The following is a 17025-nucleotide window of genomic DNA, read 5'->3' as shown; positions in this document are numbered from 1 at the left end:
TTAATGACAAACGACTGTAATAATATTTCAGTATTTTTCTAATATACTATGTACATGCAAAAATACTTATATGCATCAAGAAGACAGTCTCTGGCTTGTACATTCCGAAGTCTTCTACAAAAGAGGAAGACATGAGAACTGCTGGAACTGCTGCATGGACAAGGGCTCCCTCATATGACTGAATACCCTTGTGTAACCGTTAACTATGCCACCTTTGAAAGACGTGCAACAGTGCTTTCTTTTTGTGCATTTTTTCCTTTCATTTTGAAGCCTATTCCTTCATTCCTCCGAGGCCAGTTAGCAATGCAATAAATTAATTTGTACTTTGGAGTGAACTCTTTAATCCTTTTTGTTCTTTCACCTCCCAATCAAACACACACTCTCACATTTGCATGTATTAACATAATGAGACATTAATTACGCAGTGTCTAGGATAGGACAAGCAAAGTGCTTCAATCAATCTCAATAACTTGCATCAGGGAGGTAAAAAACGTTGCTGAGCCTTATCAGGACCACATAATAGACACAAACACAGGCTAGGTGCCTGTTGTGGGTGTGATTTATAAACAGCATCTAAAAACAAAAAGCAGAAAATTACAAGAAGACTAATCAATAACAATTATCTTCATGATAGATGACAAATTTTATTCTTTTGTTGGGTGGTATTGTCTGCCTAGTGGCTTGAATACAGCCGTGGATAAAAGATTAAGCAGAATGCTCTGGAAACCAATGATGTCTGAAAATGCCTAATTCCTGGATGCAGGGTGTCACCATATTGTCTGATTTCCCTCAAGAAGCAGTCAGAGTTCATCTAAATCAGACAACATGACTTCCAAGGCCTCGACAAATGGGTCAAGATTTCTAACCTTTCTAGTTGCAGTTTGTCTACCTGGTGTCTCCCCATATGCAAATGTTCTGGAGCATAATGGCTGAATGGCAGCCTGAATGGCCATACTATGCTTGCAATCCAATCTAAGTGTTGCTGAACTGTACCAGCTATTCATTATGTAAAATGGGTACACAAGGACACTGCATTTTGAATATGGTACTAACATCTTCAATATTTCATGTAGTTTTCATTGTGTTTTTACAAATTTCAACCATAGTGATATAAAGGTACTTAGGTTCATAAAAGCTCATTTTTTTTATTTCTTAGAAACATGGTAAAACAGTAAAAAAAAAAAAAAAAAAAACTGAAGAAAATAAAAGGATGTAGTGGCATTCTTCAGAATTCCTGCCTCTAGACCATGGGTTCTCTATTTGAGTACACTGACATTGTGGGATGGATAATTGTTTGTTGTGTGGAGCTGACCTGCGCGTTGTAGGGAGTTTAGCAGCATCTGGGTTGCCCTCACTAATGGCAGTACCTGTCCCCACACACTATCCAGTTCTGATAATCAAATGTCTCTAGACATTACCAATATATCCCAGTGGGGAGAGGGAAAAATGATCCACATTTGAGATCTCCTGCCAAGTACCCTTTTATTTAAAAATCAGATGTAATGTTCATTAAGAAAAATTAAAGCAAACTGGCCGGCGCCATGGTTTAACAGGCTAATCCTCCGCCTTGCGGCGCCAGCACACTGGGTTCTAGTCCCGGTTGGGCTCTGGATTCTATCCCCGTGGCCCCTCTTCCAGGCCAGCTCTCTGCTATGGCCTGGGAGTGCAGCGGAGGATGGCCCAAGTGCTTGGGCCCTGCACCTGCATGGGAGACCAGGAGAAGCACCTGGCTCCTGGCTTCTGATCAGCGCAGTGCACCGGCTGCAGTGCCATTGGAGGGTGAACCAGTGGCAAAAAGGAAGACCTTTCTCTCTGTCTCTCTCTCTCACTATCCACTCTGCCTGTCAAAAAAAAAAAAAAAAAAAAAAAAAAAAAAAAAAAAAAGAAAAAAGAAAAAGAAAAAAAAAGAAAAATTAAAGCAAACTGTGAAAGGTTATTTAATTAGGTATAAATTTCACAGCTAAATATTCTTCAAAGCCACTATATTTTGTTTAGCTTTCAGTCAATATTCATTTATAAAACACTGAAAGCCAAGAATTCTACTCTTGGTGATCCTGTCCTGACTGTGGCCTTAACCAATTCTCTGTTTCTGCAGACATCACTCTCTTCCTCTGTCAGGTTATGGGCTTAGACAAGCTGATAAATCCTTACAAGTCTAACATTATGGGGCTCTACCATTGGAGAATTTAATTCATATGAATTCATCTTTTCTTAAAGGATTTATTTATTTATTTGAAAAACAAAGTTACAGAGAGAGGGTGAGGCAGAGACAGGTATATATAGACATATCTTCCATCCACTGGTTCATTCCCCAAATGGTCACAACAGCTGGGGCTGGACCAGGCCAAAACCAGGAGCCTAGAACTCCATCTGGGTCTCCCACATGGATGGCAGGAGCCTAAACACTTGCATCAGAAATGGAGCAGCCAGAACTTGAATTGGCACCCATGTGGGATGCCAGCATTACACACAGAGGCTTAACCTGCTGTACCACAGCACAGTGAATTATCTCATTAACCAGATCCATCCACATGCCTTTCAAATATCCAGTTGTATGTGGACCACAGTTGTTCCATCAATCTTTCCTGCTCCAAGAGAAGCGTCCCTCTCACTGAATTTCGTATACTCTAAAACTTTAATCCTCCAAGAAAAAACACGGATTGAAATCTGAATATGTAAGTCAGCAAATGTTTCTGTGTATTTGGAAAGAAGGCAGAAACATCAAGGGAGTGATATATATATATATATATATATATATATATATATATATATATCTCCAGCACCTCCTAAAAGACTTAGGATCACAACAAAGCAATTAACAAAACAACAACAAGACAGAGTACTAAATTAAGCTCTGTCTACTGCCTATTGTGGTAAAGTTTTCTTTCCCACATTATAACAGTTTATTCAGGACAGATACTATGCTTAGAAGGGAAAAAATACTAACCAAATCCAATTGTTAAAAATCCAATTTTCCTGAATTTGACCCTATGTTGAGTCAGGTCTCAGAAGCACATGCTTTCTGATTTGTGGTTCTCAAAGCCCATTAATATTTGTAATCACTTCTCCAAATAGACACTATTCACATGAACCCCTGGAGATTCCAGAGACCAATCTGCCCTTCTGAAAGCTGCTGAATCCTTGTTTGCATGAAAGATGCAACAAGTCAATAAAATTGCCCTCCAGGACTCCAAGCACTGCCAGCCATTGGCTATCGAAACTCATCCATCCGTAGGCTCTCATCTGGGCCTTTTCATAACCAATATGTTAGTTTGTGTCTTCCTGCAATTGCTCATGTAAGAATAAAATAGAAATATATGGCAGGGACACATCATGATAGCGCTCTACCATCCACAGACTCCAATCACCTGCCTGCCAATACAGCACAGTATGTTTCCATTTACAATGCCTCTATCTTAACAAAGAGTTGAGGAAATCCTCTTTCAAAAAATGGCTGTACTTGTCTCTTCATTGCCTCAACGTTCCTGAAGAAGCAACAGAACACAACGATCCTTATATTTTCATGTCTAACAGTCTTAGAAGAAAGGCAAACTATCTAGACTAAGAGATGGAAGACATCATCAATATCAATACCCTGAGAGATTTTTATAATCTGCCCAGTTGGGGAGATAGCTGCTGAGTGCCACTGTCCTTTAGATAAAGAACTTTATTTCTAAGGCCACAGGCACCAAATAATTTAAATCAGTAACAAGTACTGAATGTGCTTTTAGTGGCTTATCATCTCTTCACAACAGTTCTCTTTTATTAAGAAAGAGACAGGACCCATGATCCTAATTAGGCAAGAAAGGCACCAGGAACACATCATATCCTCATCAACAGGAAAGTCGTATTGTTTTACGGCTAAACAACAACACCCTGAAAATGAGCCTCTCTAGTTTAAGCCAAGCACAGACCAGGAACTGGGAAGAAAAAAAAGTGTTAACCATTAGGTGAATAAATTGCCTCTCTACAATGAAATGGGAGGGTTGGGAAAATAAACAGCACATTCATTGCCAATGCAAAACCACTCTTTCTCTATAAAATGAAAGACACAATAAAGCTGATGGACCAAGGGTTATGAATACATTGTTCTGGGTTTTCAAAACCCAAAGATGTTTTAAAAACTATAATCCTAGCATAACCAAACCATAAAGCATCCAATAACAAATGTGTACATTCCAGCCAGCACTACCAGCAAAATCCCCGCTTCATGCTCTCCCAACCAGCTGCATTTGGATACACTTCATGAGAAGTCACAGCTTCTAGGTCTCATTTTCTTTCAGCTCAGTGGATTTGGCAATTTCAACATAAAGAAATTAAAATTCAAAAATAAATAAATAAAAGTATCTCTGGGTCATAAACTTGCAAGCTCAGCAATTTTAATGTTTAAAATAAATGTTTAATGTCCAAATGCAGGATGAGGTGATATTACAAATGTGGATCATTTTCTTCTGAGACGAACAAAGCAAATAAAAGGAGGAAAAGCAATCAAAGTTGCAGGATCTTGAAACTCTGTTATTCATTACACTGTCAGCCTCATGTCGGGACTGATTGTCAGATTTCTAAGACCATATTCCAATCCATGGAAACTTTCTGGTTTACTAGCCCAGAGCATTCTCAGAAAAATGAGCAGTGTCCTTGTTCATCATCTTAAAAAAGCATTGGTCTACAAAGAAATGACACACGTTTCAAGTGTACATATACATAAGCGTATCACCCTGATCTTCTCATTGCACATTGTGTTTAAGTAGTGAAATGTCACGTAGTACCCCATTAGTATGTACATCAGTATGTGTCAATTAAATTTTTTTAAAAAATTTAAATGCTGTATCAGAGTTACTTTCAGAAGAATAGCACTATTTTCATCATCCAATGATACAAGGCTGTAAACCATCACCTATCCACATGGTAGAGAAAAGTAATTTTTAAATTCCTGATTGCCAAACAGTTTAGATTTTCATTTCTTCTGATGTACTTTTGATTGTGACATCTATTACCTCTGCATCAACACATCAACTGACTCCAGCATCATATCTCAGGAATAGCTTTGATCAAACCATCTTTACTTACGTGGGAGACCCTTATTTATCAGAAAATTCCCTGGGAGAGAGGACCAGCACTGTAGTATGGTGGGTTCAGCTGTGACTTGTGAGACTGGCATCCCGTATTTGATGCCTGGTCCAAGTCCCAGCCACCCTGCTTCCCATCCAGCATTCCTGCTAATGCACCTAAGAAGGTAGAGAGTATGAGCCACGTGCCTGGGCCACTGCCACTCATGCAGGAGACCATGATGGAGTTCCCAGCTCCTGGGCTTGGGACTGGCCCAGCCCTGGCTGTTGCAGTCATTTGGGGAGTGAACCAAGAGACGCAAGATCTCACTGTGTCATCCTCTTTGTCACTTTGTCTTCCAAATAAAAGGGAAAAACAAAAAAGAAAATACTCAGATTTCTCTAACAAAAGAAAAAGCATTGGGAGGTTTCCAAAGTTAACAACTTTCTTTTCCCAATTTAATTAGTAATGATAATTACATTAATACAAGCTCCTATTACTGATATATTTTTAATCTATTACTCACTGTGTTAAACATCTACTGTGCATTATCCAGAATATTATCTTTATTTAACATATGAGTAAACTTTGGCTCAGAGAGGCCACATAAATTGGCCATTGTTATCCAGCCAGTAATTACCAGGGTTACGACATGGATTTGGGTTTTTCTGATATAAAAGACCATGCCTTGTATCAAAAGACTACATTTGGAGTTAGCAACCCTACATTCCAACACACTAAAGTTAAAATATAACATAAAATTTAAAAAAAAATTCTACCTTGAAATATTTCTAAATTAATTGGAAAAAGAAGAGAGTTGTATAAAAACAGTGCCAGAGATACCAGTGCATTGGGAGGCCCAGACAGGGCAAGTACATGGGAGATGATCTTTGGAAAAAATGAACTATGTGGATTAATAGAGAAGATGTGAGATGATGCTACAGTTAGTGAAATCAATTAAAATAAAGATACCTTGGAGGGGAGATACGAGGTTTCAACAGACAAGTGCCAACTACTATGCAAGAATCACCAAGTATCAAGAGGAGAATTGCTGGATTGCACAGACAAGGTACACCAGTTAAGGAGGTAGGTATTCAGCCTGGCAGTTAAGATGACTGCATCCTACAACAGACTACCTAGACTCTGGCTTCTGATTCTAAAGTCCCACCAACGCAACCCCCAAGAAACAGTGGTGATGGCTCTAGTAACTGGGTGTTCACTACTCACGTGGTCTATCTGGATTGCATTCTTGGCTCCCAAGTTTGACCTGGCCCAAACTTGGTGTTACAAGCATCTGAGAAGGCAAACCAATGGATCTGAGCTCTCTATCTGCCTGTCTCTCTCTGAGTCTATCTCCTAGTAATTTTTACAAACATTTTAACAAAATGAATACAAGTTACTATCACAGAATCTACAGGAAGCACATCTTGATTTAAACCCAAGCTGTGCCGCTTAACCAGCTTTGTGCATCTAACAAGTTATTTATCACTTCTTTGTGCTTCTTTAAGCAGGAATGATTTCATTGCTCACTTGCTAGGACTGTTGGAAATTATTCTTCATAATACATTTAACATGTTGCCTATCCTGAGTGTTCAACACTGATCACAATTTGATCACTGAGCAAGTCATGTTGTTCAGTACATTTACTTATGCAGGGGTAATAGATATCACAATCAAAACGGAAATGATATTAGTAGGTCATCTGGTCCCACCTGAAAAAGTGAGATGATCATACAAGAAATTTTTAAAGTATAGAAATGTTGTATGGGTATACAAAATCAAGGTAGTAGATCTACTTTCTATTGTCAAACTAAGCCATCAATACTTAATGTGTGGCTCCTGTGTAGACAGATTACTGCTGAGAAAAAAGGATTGAAATCGCGAACCAGTATGTGTTTTATTTCCAAGTTGCATTGCCTGTCTCTATTATCTTATCCCCTTTATCCTTTCTCTCTGTAATGTGTATTGAATGTGCCTTCTCAGTCAAATTGGTCTAATGTGGTTTAAATTATTAATACTAAGATAAAACCATTCACACTCGGTCCTCTCCCCAAAAACTCAGACATGGCTCTATACAGTCTTTCCCATTCCCTGGTAACACTTTCAACTTTCTCCCACTGTCACACTCTTTTGCCTTCCTCCTACGAGTGGTAGACCACACGGCATAGAAGGCAGCAATACAAGAGACAATTCCTGATGACTGCTTTCTACTCTGTTGTATCACCATCTAACGAAGCTGACATTCCAGTAAGCGCTTCAAGCTTTTGAGCAACCTTCTTGCTTTCCAATCTTTTACTTTCTGACAGTCCAAAGACTGAGCTGGGGCTTCAAGGGAAGAGCGGTGAACAGCACAGAATGAAATGTTTACTGGTCACCAGCTCTCAGCAGTTCTCCGACCCTGGCATAAATGAGCTTCCTGAGCACTGCTTTATATTCCAGCCTACCATTGATGCCTGTTTTCTGGCTACTCACACCAATTATCCCACTCATGGTAAGACATTTTGCACTATTGTAATCACTGCTTGCTGTTGATAGTGTTTGTACTGAACTCAGTATCTAACTTTCCATAGCTTCAGTTTTCTGAGCCTATACACAGCACCTCTTTTGAGTACTTCATGGTCAGGAGCCATTTCCCCATTTCTAGTGTTTCTTTCCCCCCTGCAAAAGCAACCTCCACCTCAGAGGAGCTATGCCATCTGAGGGCAGGTGTTAATTGAAGAGTTAAGGAAAAGGCAAGGCAAATACATACTGCTCTTGTGGTCTGGTGGGCAGCTACCAATGGGGGAATTCTTTAACAGAGATCACAGAGGATCACTGGCAGCAAAAACATCCGTCAGAGTGAACTTTTCATTTTTTTGGTGAGAAAGGTGTTTTTTTTTTTTTTTTAAATATTACACATGTCTTTTGATGGGTTTCTCTCCGCCTTGTACTGATTCAAAGTTTTCCCCCCCAAAATGGTGCTTAAAAACCCCACTACCACCAGCCCCTTTGGGTTTTGCCTCTCTTGGAGTCCACCTCCTGTCCACTATGCCAGGAGGTCTCTGACTTAAACAAATATTGCTTTTTTGAAAGTTGTGTAGTCATCAAGATGATGTTTCAAATGGAAACATCCCTGGAAAAGGTAATAGCCTTGTTTAGGCTTGTTCTCTGGGCTTATCCCAAGATTAGGCTTTTAACAGTATGTGGCACTGAAGAAATGCTGAGACTACACTTCAGAGGTGGGGAGGGGTGGAGGATTAGAGGGTATGGAATTGGTAGAAAGGGACAGAGGGAGTCAGATTTGCTCTCTGTGCTGGTTTACTTTTGCTGACCCTGTGTGAAAAGAGAGAGTGACATGACAAATCGCTTTGCTGCAAGACAACTTTAGGCTACATGGAACAAGGAGAAACAAGTTCTAATAAACATACAACTGATTTTCCAAAGGCCAAAAAGTAAACATAGTAATCATACTGTTCTCTCAGTCACTCAGGGGAAGATTTCAGGATCAGCATCAAACTACAATTTTAGAAAGCTGTCGAGTTCACAGCTATGGTAGAAATATTTAGGCAGTCTGTGGAACAACAACAAGAAAATGGCATACATAAAACTGGCCACTGGAATCTGACTAAAAATAGGGTGTGAGCTGAAGACCTATGAAAGCAGAAGAAGAGGATGACTTAGAGGGAAGGGGAAAATGCTACTTGGTAATGATGGATAATCACTAGAGTTCTGAAATACTGCTATCTCTCTCTGGCTCCTCCTGGAACACTGAGTTACAAGTTTAAAGTTGTTCAGCTTCTAGAATCAACAAAGTCAGTTTTGTTGAGTTCTCAAGTCTCAACAAAACTGAAGGGTAAGTTGCTTATTAGTAGGCTTAGGATCACATGTTGATGGAGTCTTGAATTAATCATGTTGACTTAAATCAAGGAGTTAGGGTAACTGAAGTGAGTCCTGGGACCACCCCTAACCTCACTTCTATAGTGTGTCTTAAATCTGTGCAATCTTGGGTTTGGGTACTGACATTTTGATGTATACTACAATTCCTTCCTCTGGAACAGAAATCCTCTCATTGACGTTAACCTACTTGACTGGGCCTATATCTTCCAAACACACCTACATAAGCCTGACTTCCCACTTAGATAACCAACATAAACCATTATGTGGATTTGTCTGACCTCAGAAACGGCAGCTTCAGGGCAATCTATGGCCAAGGTTCACCTCTGTAAGTCAGAGAAGTGTTTTAGATACAGTCCTCATGATGCTTTGGGAATGGTAATCTGGTCTAAAAGATATCTAATGGCATGCTTTTCTCTACACTTTCTTTCCATTCCAGCCAATGTTGATGTTCTACAGTCTTCAGTGTTCTGTCTACTCACTGACCTGCAATAATTATCCCACTCATGTAATGGCAGATTTGGTGCCACTTTAATAGTACAATGACTGATTGATCTTCTGAATGGTATCTGTGTTGAATTTTGCACCTAATTTATTGCAGCTACATTTCAGAATTCTTAAAAATTATTAGTTTCATTCATTTGAACTTAAATACATAACCTAGAAATTATAGCATAAAAGGAAAACATATGTAAAACAAGAGAAAAAATATTCAGAGTCTATTCCAGAAATTAATCTCTGAATAAAAGAAGTCCTGAAAACAGATGACAGAGTTAACAGAAGGGGAGGCTTTATCAATGGAATAATTTAAGCAAATCTCCCAGAATAGAAGAGTTCATGTTTCTAGACTATTCTATATCCACACAACGACAAATATCCATAACAAGATGACAACAGAAATATACATTGAAATTCTAGAGACAAAAGATTCCTTACTAGGAATTCTACATATAACCAAACTACCAACATTTCTGACTTGCAAAGTTCCAGCTTTATCCTTCATGAACCCTTTCTCAGGAAGGAGATGTCGAGTATAGGGAACTGCTGATACCAGAAAAGGGATCAATAGAACTGCACTATGGCGAAAGCAGGTCCTGCTGAGAGCAGTGCCAGTTGGAGCAGTTAACCAGTCCAGACAGAGCAGGTCAGGAGTCTCTGAGTGTGAGTTTCTCAGAAAGAAAAGATGGAGAGATATGTCTGAACCATTGGAAGGATAGTCAGTTAGGCAAGCCACAGAGAGCAAAGTACATTAAAGTCACAAAAACAAAATAAAACACAAGACATCTGTTAGCTCCACTGGAAAACAAAAATAACCATAGTTTATACCAATTCAGTATTATAAACACTAAATATTGTTTTAAGCAAAAATTAAATATAATTTAACTGGGAGTCTGAGGAAGAGACGGGGAACACATATGGTGAAAGAAAATGGGTGGCTGGCACTGTGGCTCACTAGGCTAATCCTCTGCCTGCGGCACCAGCACCTGGGTTCTAGTCCTGGTTGGGGGGCCCGTTCTGTCCTGGTTGCCCCTCTTCCAGTCCAGCTCTCTGCTGTGTCCCAGGAGCACAATGGAGGATGGTCCAGGTACTTGGGCCCTGCACCCACAGGGAGACCAGGAGGAAGCACCTGGCTCCTGGCTCCTGGCTTCGGATTGGCTCAGTGTGCCGGCCACTTGGGGAGTGAACCAATGGAAAAAGGAAGACCTTTCTCTTTGTCTCTCTCTGTCTAACTCTGCCTGTCAAAAACAAACAAACAAACAAACAAAAAAAAAAAATGGGTGAGGGAAACAAGAGATAGCCATCTCTATGCGTGTGATAACAGGAAGTCAGCAGATAATGCCTAAAATCGGAAAATGAATGAAGAGCAATATAAACATGTTACTGAGAGAGAGAAAGCAAGTTAAAAAATCTATCACAGGAATTCCAAGTGGTTACTTCTGGGATGGGAAGAAGAGAAACTTGGGTGGGAAGTCAACTGTGGTTGTAAGAAGCCTCATAGGAGTCATGAGCCCTTTAACTTACGTGTACAAACAACTTTGATGAAAACATATTCTAATTCTACAGAGTGATTTGAGGAATCCTATAACCAGGAGATTATTACGGTTGGAGAGGTAAGAGGGTTTAAGAGGCATGAATGAGGAGTTTTGTGGTGATCTTGATGACTGACTTTTCCTTAGTGAAGTCTTCCTCACCTTGTGTTCCAACAAAGCCCAGTTGTATGTTCCAAAATAAACTGCGTTGTTATCTACATAAGACATTAGCCAGGAGTTTAAAGTTGGCTTTAAACACAATTTGGACTAGTATTCATAAAACCCAGGGACCAGCAGATTAAAAAAATCCAGTCTGATCTTGTTTGTACTTGGGACAGACAGAACTGTAGCCCCCACCCCCTCACTGGCCTGTTAGGTATAGTCAAAGTTTGCTCATAATAACATTGTTTTTAGAATTGTGGGAGATTGAAAGGAAAACAGAAGGAACAACCCTACATTAAATTATTCACTTGAATGACTTTCCAAATTGAAATCACAAAGATTGCAAGTACAGAGTTGTAACTACACAGGAACCCATTGGAAATAATTTCAGATCTGAACATTGCCATACGGTCCTGTTGATTCGATGGAGGCAATCTGCTCATGTGGATAATACTATGCAGATGGAGCAGCGGTGCTGGAGTCCTCTGCCAAGGCTACCTCTTCCACAGCCCACCTCTCACACCCAGACTCTTCCTACATAGTCTGTAGGGATTTCACACCTTTTTAATGAGGTGTGGGGATGAGCACGGGTTGGAACGCCCTGTCTGTATGCACCAGTCATCTTGCAGGACTTCCGTATGATTCACCTGAAGGTGACTGTTCTCCAGGTAAATGCATCATGCACAACAGGCAGATGTGAGCGCTCTCTCAGCCCATGACACAGGGAGCATGAGGAAGTGGCATGCACGAGAATTCCATGGGAAAGGGCCCATGAACATCTAGTAGATCAAAAAGAGTTGTACCTTATTTCTAATAACAGGGGTGTAGAATTTTTTTTTTTTTTTTTGGCGAAAGGCCATTTGAATATTTAGAACATCATTCACAGGCCATACAGAATTATCAGTGTGGACCCTGCTAACCTCTACGCATCCTTTGCTTTTAGCCCAAATATATCCACTGAGAAAACTTTTCTGACAGACCTCGTGTAAAGCCGGACTCCTCTGGACGTCCTCTCCTATCATATGCTACCTGGCTTCTTAAGTCATTTGCAGTAATAGATTTTTTTGCTGTTATTGTTCTTTAGATTAATATTGATCTCCCCCACTGAACCACAGTGCCATGAGGATGGCCCCTGTTCCTTTACTGCACCACTTTATGCTTAGCACCTAGCAAGATGCCTGCCGCAGCTGAGGCTCAGTAATAATTCACCAAACAAATGGGTGATTACATGATCTGCATCTCGAGAACTCACAGAAACCTTTGTTTTCTTAATCACTTGGTATTTATTTCTGACCAGCAGAGATTCTTAATGTTGCTTTTCCTCCTTTTTCTTTTCAGGAAAATATCGCCAGTGAATTGCATACTATCATCTCCAAAGCTCACATCCTCCCAGAATCTGACTATGAACTTACGTGAAAACTTTATTTTCAGAAATGTAACTAAAAATCTCAGAATACAACCATCCTCAGTATAGGGTAGGCCATAAATCCCATAAACTTTGACAGGAAGAAGAAAGGACACAGAGACACACTCAAGGGAAAGGTCAGGGGAAGATGGAGGGAGAGGTTGGAGTGATGTGATTGCAAGCCAAGGATTGCTCAAGACTGCTAGGAGCAAACACTGGAAGAGATTAAGAAGGATTTCTCCTTACAGATTCCAAAGGGAGAGAAGCCCCCTGACATCTGGACTCTGGACTTCTGGCCTCCACTATCGCGGCAGAATGTATTTCTCTCGTTTTAAATTAGTTTGTGATACTCCATTATGGAAGCCTTAGATAATTAACCTAGAATCATACAAGCAATGATATTAGCATTCTATAACCTCACTGACTTCCTTTCTCAAAATTACTGAGCAAGAAACTGACAAAGACTCATTTAGGAAGCTGGTATACACACACATGTATAAAATCAGAGGAAAAGATGAATACAGTTTGGAATTAAAAGGGTTGTTGAAGCTTATTTTGTTCAACTTGCCCATGAAATAAGCAGCTGCTACAGAGTATTCCTTCTAGATAATTCCCTGTCATCTACCAAGTGACAGGAAGTCACTTTCCTACAAACATCCACAGAGACTGAACTACAGGGAACAGGACCTACACTGTGGTTGTGTAGGAGCAGGCTGTCGGGCTCACAGCCTGCCAGAGTGTATGTGCTTATATAGGTTTCAAGAAATAAGGAACCTTCGAACAGAGGCAAGACTCTAGTGTAAACCATGACAATCCTTTGCCCTGTTTTCCATAAATCTGACTCACTCATGGCAAGAAGGAAATAGAATTATTGTTTAGTGACAATTTTTCAATGATCTCTTCCCAAATCCCTGAAGCAACAGAATAGTTAATTTTCATACTTGTGACCAACATTATAGTCAAATTAAATCAAACCAACTAAGACTCACTGAGCTCTCTTTTATGTGATACATGTTTTATTAAAGGAAAATACTGATCTAGAAAAAGCACACAGCAAATCCTCACAAAGTGAGCCATCTGAAAGGCCACAGCTGGAAGCAGGATGAGAAACAAAGTTTACAGTTTCCATAGCCCCATTCCAGTCTCCCACCAGCCACTGACCACTCAAATAGCAAAAGAGCAACCACTCCCAGCTCTAAAAACAAATTTTTTATGAAAATGCACTTCAGATTGTATGTATTCATGGGGTACTATGTGCTGTTTGGATACATAAACACATTGTGTCTGCCTAATCAGAGTAAACATATCTATCTTCTCATATTTAACATTCCTTTATGGTGAAAACATCTAAAATTCTATCTTCTGATTTTTTAATAGAGAAATATATGGAATGTTATCTACCATCATACTACACAATGGGATCCCAGAACTTCTTACTCCTTTCTAGCAATAAATTAGACCATCACTCAACCTTTCATAAGTGTCTCCTGACTCTTCACTCATTAGATGAATGTTGACACTTTTTTTTTCTTTTCTTTGTGGCTGTGTGGTTAAAATATACATAATATCCATGGGACAATTGTATCCACTTATAAATATATAACTCAGTAGCATTAGAACTTCTGCCTGGTTTTGAGTTTGATATAAACGGAGTTGCACAGAATGACCTTCTGTGTATGGCTTATTCCCTTTAGCACCCATTGAAATCATCTCACATTCCTGTGAAGACAGTGAAATAAATGTCTTTTAGGTTTTTTATATGAAACTGTACATGGGGTGGTGTTCTGGGTTAAAAGACCCCTGGAGATTTGTATTATGTTTGGTGTCTATGATACATAAATATACTTTCCAGGCTCTCAAATAACTCCCTTGGTGACCACTTGCCCTTCCTGGAATAAGTTTCATGGCTCGTGTTCTCTGAGCACTAACATGTCAGGATCTGCAACCACAGCCACCAGCACTGTGGCTGAATGCTGGGCTGGAGGCTATAGAAGCCCATAAGTGGATGGCCCTTTCCTTCCAGGAACAAACAAGGTGTGCAAATTCTCTTAGTCAAACCAGAGGGAGGTAAAGAGTGCCCAGAGCCTCAAATGCCATAACAGTGCCTATTAAATGAGTGATAAGCCACCCTATAAACCCAAGCTTCTGATTTATAATGTGTGCTGTTCTAAAGGTTATATGACATACAGTTTAATGATCTAAAATAAAACATTTTTATTTAGCTTTATGGGCCTTGTTCCGCTAAATATCACATTCCCCTCTGCACCAAAGGTTGTGGAACATTCTCACTCATCCTGTTTACAAATCCAGACAACCTTGGCCAATCTGCAGCAGCTGAGCTGACTTCTGCTCCCTGAAGCCCTCTTGTGGTCAGCTCACAACTGGGGAAGGAGTCATTTTGATGGGGCAGTGGCTACTTAAACTCTGCTGGGCACAGAACAAGCAAATCACATTGAAGGGGCAGCAGAGTGATGTAGTTTAACACTCTGATTCCCAGTCACTTGTCACCCCACCTATCAGTCCTATTTTTCTTTTGAAGTTTCTTTTTATTTAGTTGAAAGCAGAGAGATAGATAAATCTTCTACCTGCTGATTCATTCCCCAAACGTGAACAACCAGAGCTGGGCCAGACTGAAGCCAGGAGCCAGGAACTCCATCTAGGTCTCCCATGTGGGTGGCAGGGTGCCAAGTACTTGAGTCATTGCCTGCTGCCTCTTATGGTGCACATTAGCAGAAAGCTTGATCAGAAGCAGAGGTAGACTTGCTCCTAGATACCCCAATATGATAAAAGGGAGTCCCAAGCAGTGGTTTACTCTATTCCGCCATAGCACCTGCCCCAGTCTGCCCTTATAGTATATCAGAACCCTCTTTAAAGAATGATCGAAAAGCTGCAAGTTAAGGTCATTTTTGAGATAGAAACATAGTTATGTCAGCACAGTAGTAGAATGTTCAGACAAACTGAAGGAAAGTAAAAACCCATGCACATATCAGAAGGCAACAGGAAACTAGGTTCAGTCTCTATAAGAATTAAAGGGTTGCATGGAAGACAGTGATGTTTTCCCATGACAGCCCAACACAAAATCCAAACTTCATCTCTCTTGCAGCGGAAGCCTTTCCTGACAGCTGCATCATCACTAAGGACAAGTGTAATAGAATGACACTCTTAATTGGCCACCACATTAATTATTTACCTTCACTGTCCATCACACAAAAGACTTTACCAAGCACAAAGACTTGGACCCTAAATCAGAAGCTACATTTGAGACTGCAGAGGTTTCAATGAGCAGCTCACCGCCATGTCCCATTTCATCTCCGAGTCTCATGTGCTGTCTACCAGAGAAGTCAAAAACACTTCTCTTCCCATTCCTGTCGGACGTGGATTAACAAGGGAGCAAGTAGGGCAGCTCAAGGAAGCCTGGGCTCCACAGTGCGCCACTAGATCCTGGATTACCAGCATGACAGACTGCTTGTTCTATGTGCAAAGAAGGAAGGAAAAAGGGGGCTCCGTGAGATCTCACTGCTCTGCAGCTGGCAGACACAGCCTGAAGGCATGGGACAGGCAAGCCAAGACCAAGAAAGAGCCTTTGAGAACACATGTTTCAGAAAGCAGCTGAAGATCCAAGCCCTGCATCTGTTCCATGGTGAGCAGGGACCAGAGTCAGAGTGAGAGGGATCCCTTCTCTAGACAGATGAGGAAACAGAGGCACTGAAGAGTGAGTTATTTGCCTGAAGTCACAAGCTGGGTAAGGACAGAGCTAGAAGGAAAACTCCAATCACCTGCCCACAGGAAAGACCTGGATTGTACTCCCAGCTTTTGTCTGGCCTGGCCCAGTCCCAATCATTGAGGGCATTGGTGGTGCTGAACTGGTGGATGGGAGCTCTCCATCTGCCTTTCCTCCTCTGTCAGATAAACTATAAATCAAATTGCCTGAATTCTAAGGCAGAGCTCCTTCATCTGTATTTTGGCCTCCTCATCCAGGCAAAGAAGCTCTTTAAAGAATCAGTACTAATATCAGCATGTGACTGGGGTGGGAGTGATCAGAGACTGAGGACTGCAAAGCACTCCCACCAAGCAGCTGTCAAAAATCACATATGAGCCTCAGACAAATTATTTGTACATGCAAAAGTATTCCCTGAAGGCAGATGTTCACTGTAATGGCAATGGTTTACCACACTGACTTGCTCTAACTCTCTAATAAAAGGCAGACCTGGAGAATTTTCTGTTGAAACTAATTCTAATTTTTAAGAAAGGAAAATTTGAGTTGAGGACATTCAATGGCATGATAAAGCTTCCCTCTGACTCCTTCACAAAATAATTATGGTCCCTTAGCCAACACAGGCTCTCAGAACAAACAGCCCAATTTCTTTTATGCAGCTATGGAATTTACTGGCCAGCTACAATTGACAGAAATTCTTAAATCCTACATTTGATTTTCAAAGAAAGTGATGCAAACTCATTTGTATACCAGATTTAGTGCAAGGAACCGTGAAAAATGCTGAAAATCTC

The 17025-nt window shown here is 40.5% G+C and overlaps 1 protein-coding gene across 1 annotated transcript in view; it reads right to left on the bottom strand.

The window, feature by feature from the left end:
• The window catches only part of DCC (DCC netrin 1 receptor), an 824910-nt gene extending 809094 nt beyond the window's left edge, over window positions 1–15816 (bottom strand). The window contains exon 1 of the mRNA XM_062200029.1: window positions 15811–15816. Within this exon, the coding sequence (XP_062056013.1) occupies window positions 15811–15816 (6 nt within the window). The remainder of the gene's footprint in view (window positions 1–15810) is intronic.
• Window positions 15817–17025: the final 1209 nt, after the last annotated feature.

The sequence above is a fragment of the Lepus europaeus genome, chromosome 9, assembly GCF_033115175.1.
Source record: "Lepus europaeus isolate LE1 chromosome 9, mLepTim1.pri, whole genome shotgun sequence".
In the NCBI taxonomy this organism is placed as follows: Eukaryota; Metazoa; Chordata; class Mammalia; order Lagomorpha; family Leporidae; genus Lepus; species Lepus europaeus.
This window is presented reverse-complemented; position numbering and strand designations above follow the sequence as displayed.